We start from the raw sequence: 15506 nt of genomic DNA, 5'->3' as shown, positions 1-15506 counted from the left end.
TGACTTACTCACCTTTGGTTCACAATGTCATAAAAGTTAAAATACAATTAAAAATAAAATATTCATTAAATACTTTTAACACATTACATATTGTTTAACCTAAGATATTTTGCTTCCTTTAAAATTAAATTTAATAGCCTTTTCGTCCTCCCTATTACTTTCAATTTACCTCCTAATTTACAGCGCAAATTTATAGTTATATTAGATTAAGATCTATTTATTACAAGAACTACCAAAACAGTTGTTTTCGAGCGAGCAGAGTATATTTTCATAAGCAGAGTTCATAGAAGGCCACCCTTATTTTTAGGGTGGTTCAAGGGAGACCCATTTTAAGCTTAGGTAGACGGTAATTCTAAACCACCAGTGTTGCCAAGTAAAATCTGAAACTTCTTTATTTTTAGATTCGTTTTAAAAAAGAAAAGATACTCACTAAGCAATTATTTAGTGTAAATATCAATTATATTTATGAATAAATTATTATATCTATGTAAATAATATTAGCTAGTTGGCATTTTATTACTAGTAAAACCTATTCTATTGTTTACTTAACAAATACCCGATAAGCTTCTAGTAGCAAAAATATTATCTTAATGATTAAGCATAACATTCTTTATAAAAATTATTTCAAGAAAATATATGATATCGCTTAAGCATCACAGTAATAAATAATCTAAATTATATATCATGTCATTCTAAAAGCCAATAATATTAATTGTATTCTCCCTGTTAATTAAAAAAATACACTGTGATATCAACAAGCACATAGGGACGAAACCTAGTATACCGCTGCACAAAAAGGGCCGTTAAAAAACAAACCGTGACTCGTGAAAACGTGAATTTGTCAAAATGCAATAAAATCACTAAAAGGCAAGTTGTCTCTTGTCAAGCTACTTAAAAAAAACATAAAAGGCTTAAAATAAAAACACACCTGCTGTAGTGGACTGGACCAAAAATCCGAATATCGTCAAGAATATTCCAACGGTTATAATCCAAAGTTGATCATCCTTCTTCTTGACGTTACTAATCCACATTTTGCAAAAGTTTTCGCCCTCATGGGGCACACGGCACTTTAAGGTCCTTTTATATAAAAAAAATAATCCACTATATATACTTTTGTCCAAGACTACGGCCGTTTAACTAGACAAATGTCGTATTTACACTAGGTTTTTCGCGACGATAGTCACCTATAGTATATCATTACTAAAGTATTAATCGAAAAACAGTCAAAAATCGTTTTTTTCAGTCAAAAATCCGCGTGAAAAGTCAAAAAACTCTCAAAAATATGACCAGCGCGCGCGTTACAAAAGGTCAAACATACGCTCTGTACAGCGTCGAAAGCACAATTAAGAGAGAGAGGGGGAAAACAGTTGAACCGGGCACAAAGATGGCCGCCGTGGTAGCGGAGATGTCTTCATGCGCAGGAGTTTGTGCCTTTTGTCATCTAATATGAACTTTTTATCACTATTTTTGAAGGTGTTTCACTATGATTATTTTAAATCACTGTAAGAGTCACAATTTTTCACTTACTTAAGCTGGATGTAGGGTTAGTAAAAGGTAGGAAAACGCGTGAGAAATTTCCTTAGGTACTGCTTTTCGTGGCCACATGTTGGAATGCGATCCCTTCTTCGGGCGACTTGACGGAATTGGCCAATGACGTGGTGGTGTTCTTGGTGAACTGAAGAACTGCCTACGGCTACTCTTGAGATGCACTTAGTTGAGTCAGTTGTACAGTGGGTTAAAGAACTACTGTTGATGGACCAAGAACAATTGAAACATTAATAATTGAGTTAGTCGTCCTTTTTTGTACGTCTCTTTTAATATTTTTATGAATAAAATGTTTGTTTTATACAAAAAAATAACTGTCAGTCAATATAAATTTATCATTAGCACCTACATAAATTGCTTGAAAGCATCTGATAAGGTTAATCACTTATAAGTTTTAGGCAATCAGAATATCTGGCTATTAGAGGGGCTGCTTTGGATGGTCACAGGATCGTTTTGGCTGGTCGATTGCAGTATAAATTATCAAATTGCTTAATTTAATGATTAATGATTAGTTACTTTGAATTTATTGAATCCTAGCAATAGTAATATTTGTATCTTACTATTTAAATTCTTTGATAATATTTAACTTTTTTGTATGTATGCTAATTGTTGTAACCGGATATTTAAGCATATAAAAATATACACGATAGTTTGCTTCTTCTAATATATGTATTCGAAACAAAACGTTAGTAGGATGTTTCATTTTTATTTTTTTTGTTGACTTCAATAGCCATATCTTGTGTAGATTTGGTTCTATACAATGTGTTACATTAATTTATAATCTTAGGCTATCGTCATGCATTTAATTTTTTGAAATGCGGATTTGAATTTTAAGAAAAGGTCTATGTAAGTTCTCTCTAAGCTTTTTTAGTGAATAAACACCTATAATTATATAATAAATTATAATTCTCATTAACTTTTAATTATTTATTTCCTTATTTTTAAATTTATTACATTCCTTACTGGTATTTAAAAATACTAGTAAGGAATGTGATATTAGAAATATCACAGTAAGATATGTAAGGTTACATAGAGGGCTTTTAAAAACGGATTTAGATTTATTTTAATGGGAATATATATTTATATATAGGGTGTTCCTAAATATTATGTTATATTTAAAAAAGTTATTCCTTGGCATATTTTTTGACTTAAATATAACCTAAAATGCACAGGGTGTTTTATATAAAATTTCATATACATATAAAAAGTTTGTATTTTTGCGTTTCCAAAATTATGTTAGCATGATGTTTCAACATTTAATGTAATTTTGTTTTTAGAGATTTTTGACATGATCAATTCAAATTTTGCTCTTATCTTACCGCTCTTACTTGCAGAGGGCGCTACCCTATGTATTAAATTTGAATAATTACAATACATGTCAAGAACAACCTTATAAGTAACCATATAAGTGCTAACTTAAATTCAAAAAAATCTTTTTAAATGCTAAAGGAAATAATAGATAAATATAGATAGACTTGGATTTCGAAATCAACTCGTTGGGAGGAAAATATTTCTTTTTATAATAAATTTAATTATACTGTAACAATATTGTAAACACCGAGAAACCAGCTGATTTTCCGTCATTCCGAAATGACACAAGTGGCACCCCGCACGACGTCTCGAATCTTCCGGAATAGTCAACTGAGTATATAAAGAGCCGCGTCGTCGCTGGGACTCAGTTATCAGTTCAGTGAAGTAAAGTTCGGATTTTTGAAGACATAAATAGTTGTAAATAAATAATTGTAGTAGTCGCGAATGATCGGGTTTAATAGTGTTACTGTGTAAATAAATCAGTTGGTTATTCTCGTGCATCTATTGTTTTAATTTATACCTGACCAACGAGAAAAACGCTTCAATAATTTAGATTACTATGAAATGCCTATTACTAGAAAATAAGCAATATTTTTTTATCTCAAGTTTCGTTCAAAGCTTCATGATAGTAGATATCTATATCTATATATATGCAATGATAGTAGCAACATGTAAGCTCTATTATAAAAATAAATCATATAAACATATTTTAAGTCTGCGATTAAAAAAATACTATAAAACCAATTAACCATAAAATTTTACCTAAAAAACTGTAAGGAATATATTTCACATTACCATTAATGCGAAAGGTGTATTTGCTGTGGCAATAAATAAAGGAAGTCTCATAAAAGATTCCATAAAAGTACGATAGTATTTAAATATACTCGATTAAAATAACTATGCCTTTACTTTAGGGTTTTTCCGAAATCAGGTAGTAATTGAGAAATTAAGATTTTCATAAAAAGATAAATCATTTCATTGAAACTGGCACATTTGTTTTTAAAGTTAGGATATCTGTAGGTAGTCACATAAAAATATATATATATATGAGTTATTTTTTATTATATTTTAAGGTTCAGGAATACACTCCTTTCTGGAACAGGCTTATTCCATGAATACTCTCTTATTTCAGGAACACACTTCTATTGACAACGTAAAAGTTTTAACCTGATTCGCATTGACTGTCTTTTAATTGTTTCCAAGATAAACAACAAAACTGATTAAAAAATCAGGAAATGCAGTCCCTTTTAAAAGCCCATAGAACCATTTAGAAATATTTAAAATTTTCTACATTGTTTTTGCCGATGGAGACCAATAATTTCATGTGAATATACAAATTCTAGAAAATTTTAACTACAAAGATTTACAATAATATGACCTAAATAACCTAAATTGGGGCCTCAAACAAGATGAACTATTACAAACTAGACACTATAAGTAAAAATAATAAACTAAACGTAAGTAGAACCCTAAATAAACTTTAAAAACAAAATACGAGCAAAACAGTACAAAATTTATGAGAATATTGAACGTATTTACATTTTTATAACAATATTATTATTTCTTAGTAAGTTTATTACATATGTAAAATTTTTCTTCAGTTTTAAGTCTAATAAAAACAACAGATATTATTAACATAAAAAATCTAATATAAACATTCTGCTATTTATAACAATATTAATGATTAAACTAAATATTTATTAATTCGGTATACAGGTTGGGGAATCAATCATTACGCATAGAGGAGGTGCTTAAAGGCGAAATATGTCTACGTCGTTATTTTTCAGTACATTAGTAAGCATTTGATTTTGATGGGCGTAATTGGATTACGTTAAATAAAACTTTGCAAAATATTACGCGAAAGCTCAGGCATATTTAAGATATTTTTTTGATGCAGACTTTACATATAAAAGTGTACAACCTACAGAGAATCACAATTTCAAAATGTTTATTGGCTTGTGTATTGCAGAATAAAAATTAAAGCGTTGATCTAATAAAAATGAAAAATAAACTCTGATAAAAGTAGACAAATTTAAACACTATGCAAAAATTAAATGAATACTCTTAGCTTAGACTTCCTTCTTTGCCTAAACAATAAGTTAACCTATCATAAAAGCTATTCTGATAAAATGAAATTGGCAAATTCAACAATTTTATTTATTCTCGCAAATCTTCTATATTCGTTGGAAAGTTCGTCGAAAGGCGTGTACGGAATTCGAAACTTTTCTGCACTTTCCAATATAAATAACAAAAGAATTGTTTTTCTTATGTAATAGAAAAGAAAATTATCTGAAAATAGAACATTTCGTAAATAAATCGTTTTCATTTGCTTGGTTCACAAAATTATATTCTTCACTATTGGTCATCGGGAAATATCTCCTGAGTTTTGAAATGTTTCGGATATATGTACCCATGTTTTTTCCAAATACCCATTCCATACCCAGTTCCTCTCCAACATTTCTACTTGATCGTGTTGAATCCATTTCTACGGAACTACAAAGCATTTTTCCACTGGTTCCTGGACTCTTTTAATAGAATGTTCTTCTATTTTAGTGTGGCATTTATGATAATCTTAAACACAAAATAATATCTCAAAATTCGAAAGTTTGATATTCTTTTTCGCAAGAAATCGGTCTATTTTCAAATGTAATTGAAAACATTGTGCTTACAAAACCATTTAATATTTTGAACTTTTTCGGACGTAATATAAGTTGAGAAAAAATAATAACACTTTAAAATTCAACAGTGCAGCATGCAGTCACACAGCAAAATGAAAAATGCCCATATTATTATTGTTATTTTGTAAAAAATAAAAACAGCAAATACCTATCAGGAGACTGGAGGCGACCTCTCATCGACGAAAGGAAGCAAATTGGGCATTAATTTGGATAATGTGCAATCTTCAATTCCCCAACCTGTATATTGTTCAGATACGCCAGGAATATTTAAGTAAAACATTCTCCAAATATGTAATGTACTAAACATTTAATCTTTCATGGGATATTCTAGGAATATTTATTGCGTAAAAATGTATCTGCATGTTTCTGTGTATTTCTAATAATTAACTTTAAATTAATACACCTAACACTTAATATTACAATTTTTTTTGGTCCTATAAGCATGAGTAGAAGCAGATTTTAGGTATATTTTATAATTAAGTTAATTTTTTTATTCGCAGTCATTCTTTTAATTTGTTTAATAGAAAACAAAACGTTGTTTGACTATCTAAGTGGAAAACCTTAATGTCATATATTAACCCCAGAATGGTTTATCGAAGTGCTATCAAACATTGAATTCACAGGACTTATAATATATTCCAAATGGTCATTAAAAACATATTTATAAAATAATTCAACGGAAAATAAATATGTTTAAAAATTAAATAAATTAAGTTTCTTTCAGTAAATTTTAAAATTATATTTTTCTTATGTGACGTAGTAGGGTCTTAAAGTCTCTATATGTAATATATCTAATTCATTCATGGTACGACCTGTTTCTAAAATATTCCCAGGGTACGTTTCTGGATAAAAAATGCCTTTTTAATACTAGTGCCATTACATTACCAACAAACGCTGATTCCAAATATCAATTAAATACGCTAAATTAACCTTCATTTTATTAAAATAATTTTAACCGATTACCGAACATATAAAGGACTACTGCCTTTCTAATCGCCTATTAAACTTCTTCGGTCGTTCTCATAATGCGTCAAAAGAAATAGTTATTGAAAATAATTGCGGTAGCAGTAGGATTAACACTTCCCATCTCGCAAACCACACAACCGGTCTTACAACGCTCATTAACAAAATTCAACAGAAATGCAAGCATACACTTACATTCTTATTCATAATTTTGTTGAAATTAACTGATGCCTCCTGCTGTAGAGCGTATGGTGGTTGTCCCCACTCTCCTGATTAGTATTGGGTACTGCAGCATCTCCGCATCTCTATCTTCGTGGCGCAGTGGGTACTAATTTGTGAAATATGGACAAATTTTTAGTTAAACATATTTTTACAGTTAGTTATGACAATAATTTCTTTTCTGCTTTACAGGATTAAAATGGATCACGGGTAATTTTGTTTTTGTACATTGTGTCCCATTTTGGATGAGATTGCACGGTATTTCTGTAATTTTTTAAGATATATCTTTGCGGTTTTCGCGACCCTGTATCACTTTTAAAGCCACAAGCAGAAATATTCCAACTACTTTTGTTCCTGAAATACAGGGCTAAAACGAAAATGTTCACTTTTCGACATGTTATTATTTCTCAGGCCTTGTATAAGATGGAGAAAATGAAAACTGCTTATAATTGTTATTTTAACATATAAGTCAGAGGCGTATTAAAAAAAAATTTTTAGAGCACTGTTTTTAAGATTATTAAGATTTCACAAACTTGGTATTTTTTAAATAGAGCACCCTATATATTCTAAAGTAAAATTTTTGCATTTTTGTCTGAATACATTGATGTATCACATTGATCATCACATACATGATGTAAATTTTAGCTTCAAAAATTAGAAAAATCCATATTTACGTCGGTTTCTTTGATAATAGGCTATGAATTTTTTCACACATGCATAAAACTTGAACGTGCATAAAAAATGTTTTGTTTATTACATTCATAGATACTAAGTCACAGAGCCAAGTGTCTATAACAGAGTCAATGATATTATAAAATGATTAAACCTTTCTAACAAAAAACTCGAAGCAACGCTGCAATTGTATTTAAACATGTAAAGAATCTACATTTCATTTTGTTAAAAAATTTAAAAAATAAAAAAGATAGGTTTCCAGAAAAATGTCAGTCATCTCGGGCTATAGTATTCCAGTTAAAAATCCAATGCAGAGTTTCATAAACAACAGTGCAAAAAATGAAAAAAAGCAAATTTAAACCCTATAAGGTAAATATTATTCGAGATATGCATTTTGACGACTTCAATGATTGGAATTTTCTTATTGGTTTTTAACCAAATATAACGAAGATCTGGATTTTGTAAGAAAAGTAATATAATAATAAATAATAATAATAAATCATTTTATTGTTCCAATTAATTATAACAATTTTGCAAATACAAAACAAATATATAAATGAAACAAATGGTCTTTATAGTCAGCTTCTCTCCAAAAGGAGAGGCTGCTAAAGCCGTAGAAAAATTCTAAGCCGTACTTACATTTAGTTACCTAACCTAAGCCTAATAAAACCCAATACATTAATGAAAAGCTAGATTACTCGGTCCATTATATTAAGCGGTATAGAGATAGTACATGGTAAAACTATTAAGCTCTGGTCAGAAAAAATTAAAACAAAAAAATTGTTTGTATATAATAACTTATTTTCTCTGACATGCATATAAACGCCCATAAAAACTCACTCACTGAGAAGCTGCTGTCTGATCCTTCTTTTGAAACAGGATAAGGATGTGTTAAAATGAGTATCTTGAAATTTATTTACGGTTGACGCTATGTTATAAGAGAATCCACTTTTAAAATGTTCCTTATTGTGCCTGGGGATCGTAAGGATGTGCTTTCTACGTATATTTATATTATGAACATCAGTTTTGTAAGCAATTTTCCTACTGAGATAGATAGGACACTGAAATTTAATGATGTTATAAAACAGACAAGCCGAGTGTAGTGCACGCCTATTGACCATTGACAACCAGCTAAGTTCTTTAAGCTTATGTGATACATGTTGTCCACGTCTTATGCCACATATAAAACGTATGCATGAGTTTTAAACCTTTTTCACTCTCCGGGCCTGTGTTGTATCCAGAAAAGAACCATAAACACTATCCGCGAAGTTAAAGTGTGATAGTACGAGTGCGTCACATAGTTCAATTTTGGTTTTCTTTTCTAAGTAATGCCTATAAGGAAAAAAGAGATTTAAGGGCGCAGTAGGATTTTTTAATACAAGCTGTTATGTGTTCGATAAATTTAAGTTTAGTGTCACAAATTAAACCCAGGTTTTTAGAGGCAGTTTTAAAAGAAATATTAGCGTTTCCGATCCAACTGACTCAACATATTTTCACTTAGTTTATCATTACAAAATAATAAAGCCACCGATTTCAAGGGGTTCAACCTCAGCATGTGACCCGCGGACACCTCACAAAGCGCCCGAAGATCCGTATTTATTTTAAGGTTAGCCTCTGTCGCATTTTCTGAATTAAAAGAGTATAAAATTTGAGTGTCGTCGGCATATAAATGATAATCACAATGGCGAATAGAATTAATAAAATTAGACGTTTAAATTGTAAAAAGAAGGGGCCCAAGACACTTCCCTGTGGGACACCTGAGTGTAAAGTCATTACCTCAGAGTACTTCCTATTAACTAATACCCTCTGCGTCCTGTTACTTAGAAAAGATTGAATCATAGATTGGACATTAAACCGAAAACCGATATAAACAAAAATACTCAACAAAACATCACGATTTAACAAGTCAAAAGCTCGTGAATAGCCTAGAAGTACCAGAACGCTCGCTTTGCTGTTATTCAATTCCCCATTAATACGGTCTGTAATCTCAGCCAACGCAGTTGTACAACTATGTCCACATCGAAATCCTGACTGCTTTTCTGGCAAAATATTATTACTTGAAATAAAGACAGAAATTTGCATTGCCATAACTTTCTCTAAAATTTTGGATATAGCTGGTAGGATAGAAATAGATCTTAGCTGTCCATAGTCATTGGGCTGATTTACTTTTGGAAGGAATAGCAATGGCCGACTTCCAAGCACTCGGAAATGTTGATAATCGTAGACAATAATTAATTAAATGTTTAGTATAAGGAATGATAAAGGGGCAGCAGAATATTAAAATAGTACTGTTAATATCATCGCTTCCAGAAGCCTCAGATTTCATCCCAAGCCCAATATTGGAAATTGTATCCTCTGTTACCTCAGTGAAACAGAATTCCTGATTGACTTTTTATTATTCTTGTAAAATTCTAAAAGGTCTTTGTTAGGAGCAGAGTTTAAATATAATCTGACGAATCCCATACATGTAGCAGCGGCTTATTTAATAGGCAACATACGGTATCAAGAAAACCATCATATTACTTTTGAATGGTAGCAACGAGACCGATTTGGTTTTAGTGTTTTATGTTTTGTATTGGGCACTAAAATTATATATACAGTTTTTGAGGGTAGCTTAACTGTCTAACGATACCTAAATATATTACAAAATAATATGCCAAAGTTGCTGGTGGACATACCTTTGGCACAGCGACATCAGATATATTTCCAGCAAGAAGAAGCACCCGCTTATAATTCAAGAGTAGTTAGAGAATATTTAGGTGCTTATTTTGGTAGATGCAGGATTGGCACATATAGGTCATTCGGATGGTCCCCGAGGTCCCTGGATTTAGGTATTTTAGACTTCTTTGTATGGTAATACATAAAAAATAAAATTTATGAAAATCGGCATAATAATATAGATTAACTCGGAGCCTCAACCGAAGGAGCATTCAGAAACTTACAAAGGCAACCCTTTATAATTTTAAATGCCTTAAAGCGAATTAAAACTATATGTGCTTTATGTATAAGACAAAATGTCAATATTGTAATTACATTTTTTAATGTTAAATCTGTACCGATATATTTTTTTTCAATATTTTTAAGTTTATGTTAAAAAGTAATATTTTGAGTTAATGTATAACATTTTATTAAATAAATAGGTTTAAATCACATAGCATTTTAAAAAAGTAATAATTAAATGCATGTGTGAAAGAATTCATGGCGTCCTATTAAAAAAAAAATATGGAAAAAAAAATTTTGATTTTTGAAGCTAAAATTTATTAAACATTAAGTTGTGATACACCAATGTATTCAGAAAAAAAATTACAAAAATTTGACGTTAAAATATACAGGGTATCCCATTAAAAAAATTGTGAAAAATTTCCCATTAAAACCAAGTTTGTGCTCAATCTGAAAAATAGTGCTCTAAATTTTTTTTTAAATACGCCACTGATCTATTATAAGCAGTTTAAAATTTCTTTCTATCTTATACAGGGCTTAATAAATAATAACATCTCCAGAAGTAAACATTTTCATTTTCGCCCTGTATTTCAGGAACAAAAGTAGTTGGAATATTTCTGTTTGGGGCTTTAAAAAAAGTTTAAGAAAAAAAAAAGGAAAAGTTTAAGAAAAAGTGATACAGGAGCGCGAAAACCGCAAAACTACATCTTAAAAAATGACAGAGATACTCTGCAATATCATCCAAAATAGGACACAGTGTACATAACAAAATTACTAGTTGTAACTAAACCGAAGGCTTATTGTTATGTACTATATTAAAATCTTTTAATCTAGACCTCTCTGGTTTCTGATTAATCTTCATACATTTTTGTCCCATCATGGCCTAAACTATAAAAAAAGTCATTAATGCTATAATAAACTTCATTAATTAAAAACTTTTTATAAAATTTTATATTTTCATCAAATGATTATAAAATCTAAAATCATTAAAATATAAACTCTTTTTAATATTAATGTTTCGTTTTGTTTTGTTTTGAAAGGCCATTGTATGATGGACGGAGGTTGCCAATTTTGTAAAAATACACACGTACGTGTAAATTATATATTGAGAATTGTCAAAATTCTATTATACCTCAAAGCTGATTCCATTATTTGCAGGTTGAATAAACTTTTATAGCGCATCCTTGTGAAGACAGACCCTTTGAATCTGAGTGCAGTTATAGCTTTCATGGTTAGTCTACCAATAATATGCTGTGCTGGAAATTGCTAGTTTCTTCCCGCTAAGAATAACAAACTATTGTTAAAAGATTGATAAGAACATTTTTATTATAATTTCAAAAATAACACAAAATTAATGTATACATAAATTTAAAATTAATTTATAAAGTGAAGAATTCAATGGAAAAGATTCTCATCATGATTGACCTATTTATCGAACTTACAAAGGTATCATAAATTGATAACACATATTTTTGAGGTTTGTATTCCATATAATACACTACACTAAATCTACCAAACATCGACAGGACTTTGATCCACTGTTTATATGGTTTACTGATTGCATTGTTCACTATACATCACAAAAATAAATCAAACCTGGCTCCAAGAGGGCTGCAAGATTCAGACGAAGGATCTAGGTGGTTAACGTGAAAAGTCAATGTAGATGTAGTGGAAGTTATTGGATACCTATGATGAGCGAAGATTTCTACTTCTTGTAGCAGTAGACCAGAACCACACAAAGAAAAAAGGCCCGAAAGTGAAAGAATGAGGGATCTCCAATACATTAAGTAGGTATAATTATTGGTTTTAAAATTTAAGTTTATGCTTGAATATATTTATATAAAATTATTTGCGTATATGTAGATTATCATAAATCAAGATGATAAAAAAACTGGACACTAAACATAGAACCTTCATAAAGTAGGAATTTACCTACAATACTTATAATACTGCACTAGGGCAGTATGGTATTTAGTATCCACTAACTAAAATACCCAAAAAGATATACGAAATACACAATAAAAAGCTGAGCTTTCAACTTTTCATTGGAGAAAATTCGCAAAAGTACCAAGAATTCAATCTTCTTCAAGACTCCTAGATGTCAAAGAATTTCGCGCCAGTAATGGCTTTAGTGGGGTTATAGAAGAATAAGTTGGGATCTTATTTGCTAGGATATGACTTTTGACATCAGTGAAATCAAAACAATAAAAAAATTAATAAAATGATTAATGCTTTGAGTTTCATCATAAGGGTTTCAAATTATTGATATCAAAAATAGAATTAATACGAAAGTGATTATTGTTTATTTTATTAACTTAAGTACTAGAATAACATAGCAATTGCCTCTAAAAATTCTGTAAGCGATCTATGCCTTTGTCAACATTTTGGGCTTATTTTATTTTCTTTTTTTCTGTATTTAAAACAAAATAAACCATACCAATATCCTTCAAAAACACAGGCAAACTATAAATACACCTTACATATTTATACAAATAAACAAATAAAAGTAACCTATATAATATTGTAGGTAGAGACTACCTTAAAAAATACTTAAAAAACTTAGCAACGAAGAGAAAATGCAAAAAAATTAATGCTAGGATTTGAATTAAAGACATGACGTTTCTTAGCTCTAACACAAACTTATAGGCGGTCTCTGTAGTACTAATTTTAAACGTTATTAAAAATTAAATCAGACTCGATATTAAACATATCATTTACACAAACCAATACTGCTTCTTTTTCACTTAAATTATTTCCATATTTAATAAAAAAACAGAGTTAATTGGTCATTGATAAAGACAGATTAAGTTATCTGAATTCCAAAAAGTATGGTTAGAACAGATGTAAGTAAACGATTGATGATTTTGCTTTCACGTTATACCAATCCGTAAGCTTTTCGACGAAACTAAAATTTTTATTCCGTTGAATCCAATTCTGAAATTTAAGGTACAATAAAAATCATAAAAAAATTAGTAACAATAGAGTTACCAGATCAAAACTTGTCTCTCCAGGACAAAACCTAACGAAAACCCGAGAATAATCCGGACGAAAGTTCCTTTTACCCATTTTTTTGCAATTTTTCGCAGAAACGAGAAAAATTTTATCAAGAAAAACTTTGAAACAACCATTTTTTTAAGCTTTTTCTTAAAAAAACTTGATTACAAACTGGGTTACAAGATAAACATGTAACATTAAACAAAAAAAAATTACACAATTTAAAGATACATCTGACTGTTTTGTATTTTGTTAAAATTAAGTTAAATTTTTTGACAAAAGCACAAAATCATCAAAATTCTAAACATCTCTTTTGTTTCAAATTATAGGTCATAATTATTCCTATCACAAAAGATAAAAGCAGTCCATTTCTTTCTTTTGCCTACTGAGCAACGATAAGTGAAAATATTCTTTCCCCATTGGCATTGCAAGATTATATTACAAGAAGAAATTTGACAGCTTTTACTAATTATGAAAACATTTCTTTAGAAATACCTTCATTAAATTACTTTTCCTATTTTTCGCCAGAAGGCAATTTGTGGTCATCATTATAAAACTGTTCCGCTATATATTTTTTTAAGTTACAAAGTTCATTAAAAAAATTAGCGTCGTTTGTTTTAATTCCTTTTGATGAAAAATATAATATTGAGAGCATAGCGTCCCTGTTCCAATCATAAGTAGTAATATCATTTAAGCTGATCGATATTAAATATTGAAATTCTTCACAAGTCCAATATTATTTAAAAACAACTTGATGTTCTTAATAGGGGTTTTAACTTTATACCAGTTTCGAAAACAACCTGGAGGTTTATAGTAAGTGTTGAATCATTAATTCAATAATTGCGAGTCTCCGAAAAGATTTGCAAGCGAAACAATTTGCAACCAAATATCAAGAAATCTTCCTAAATTGAGAAACACATCAGGTTCTAATATTATTAAACAACAGAGAAAAGTATTGTTTTTATTTAAAATTTGACAAAGGTGACAAGGTTGTTATTTTAGACAAAGCACATTATTTCAGGGAGTTGATAATCTTATTAAGAATAACTCATATAAAAAGATTTATGAGAACCCTTTATAAAAATGTTCTTGCAAATTAAAACAGCATTAAATGATTGATTGATGTCAAAAAAACTTGTTTTCTCTTTAGATAAATTTAAGTTACAAAATTTGAATCGAAAAATCCAAAATTATATTGTTTATCAAATAAATGATACCAATGGTCTTCACTATAGGAATCCTAACTTACAGCATTACAAAGTTTTTGGTAAAGCAATTTGAGGCATTAAAATTACCTTATGAATGTTTTTCAATCAAAAACAGTAAACAAATTATTTCAAAAATCAATAATGTAATTTTAAGTGAAAATTTTGTCTGCTGATGTTCGCCCATTTCTTCAAGTATTCATAGGTTTTTATTCCAAGATTACGTTTTATATTTTCCAAAGGATTTTTTCTTCAATTAACTCTTCTTTTTTTAATTTTTAGGCAAATTTCTTTTTACAAACAACTCAACTAAATTGTCTTGATTATTTTGGCTATATTTCTTAAAAGTTTTCTGTATGAGTTTCACTAAAATAAGCTGGATAAATTCAAGAAATTGTACATGGTCTTAATTACGTGTATTGTTGCTTGCTATTAGTGTACAAAATGATAGAGTATATTAATTTCGTTAAAAAACAGAATTACAATTTTTATTAATATCAAAATATCAAGTTATATTAAATTTGCTACAGATCGAGATACCTACTTAAAGAATTCTTAGGAAGTAGACTAAATCAAATTGAAAATAATTTAGCTCTAGAAAGCAATTGATCAAGTTTAACAGTACTTTACACAAAAATTTAAATAAACTAAAAAACATTTTCTTAATTGTTTTATATGATATTTTTTTAAATTATGCTAAATAATAGTTTTCTTTTATAAAAAAAGGACTGGTTATCAGCTTTATTAGAGTTTCAGTACAAACTGACAAAAAGGTATCCTATTTTTTTTATTTGAAAAATTTATACTTTTAATCTCCCCTCCTAATTCAAGAAAAAATGCATTTCTAGTTTATTTCGTCTGTAGTTATGGTAATATAAATTAGCTCCAAGTTTGATCAATAGTCTAAGACGTTTAAAGGAAAATAGTATAATATAATGTAATAGTATTCTAATACCAAGAAGCTATACTGATTACAAAC

General features: G+C 29.3%; 1 protein-coding gene across 1 annotated transcript in view; it reads right to left on the bottom strand.

The window, feature by feature from the left end:
• The window catches only part of LOC126733841 (neurogenic locus Notch protein), a 143232-nt gene extending 141634 nt beyond the window's left edge, over positions 1–1598 (bottom strand). Inside the window, exon 1 of the mRNA XM_050437253.1 lies at positions 929–1598. Coding sequence (XP_050293210.1) covers positions 929–1031 — 103 coding nt within the window. The 5' untranslated portion in view covers positions 1032–1598. The remainder of the gene's footprint in view (positions 1–928) is intronic.
• Positions 1599–15506: the final 13908 nt, after the last annotated feature.

This window comes from Anthonomus grandis, chromosome 3 (assembly GCF_022605725.1).
Source record: "Anthonomus grandis grandis chromosome 3, icAntGran1.3, whole genome shotgun sequence".
Classification (NCBI taxonomy): Eukaryota; Metazoa; Arthropoda; class Insecta; order Coleoptera; family Curculionidae; genus Anthonomus; species Anthonomus grandis.
This window is presented reverse-complemented; position numbering and strand designations above follow the sequence as displayed.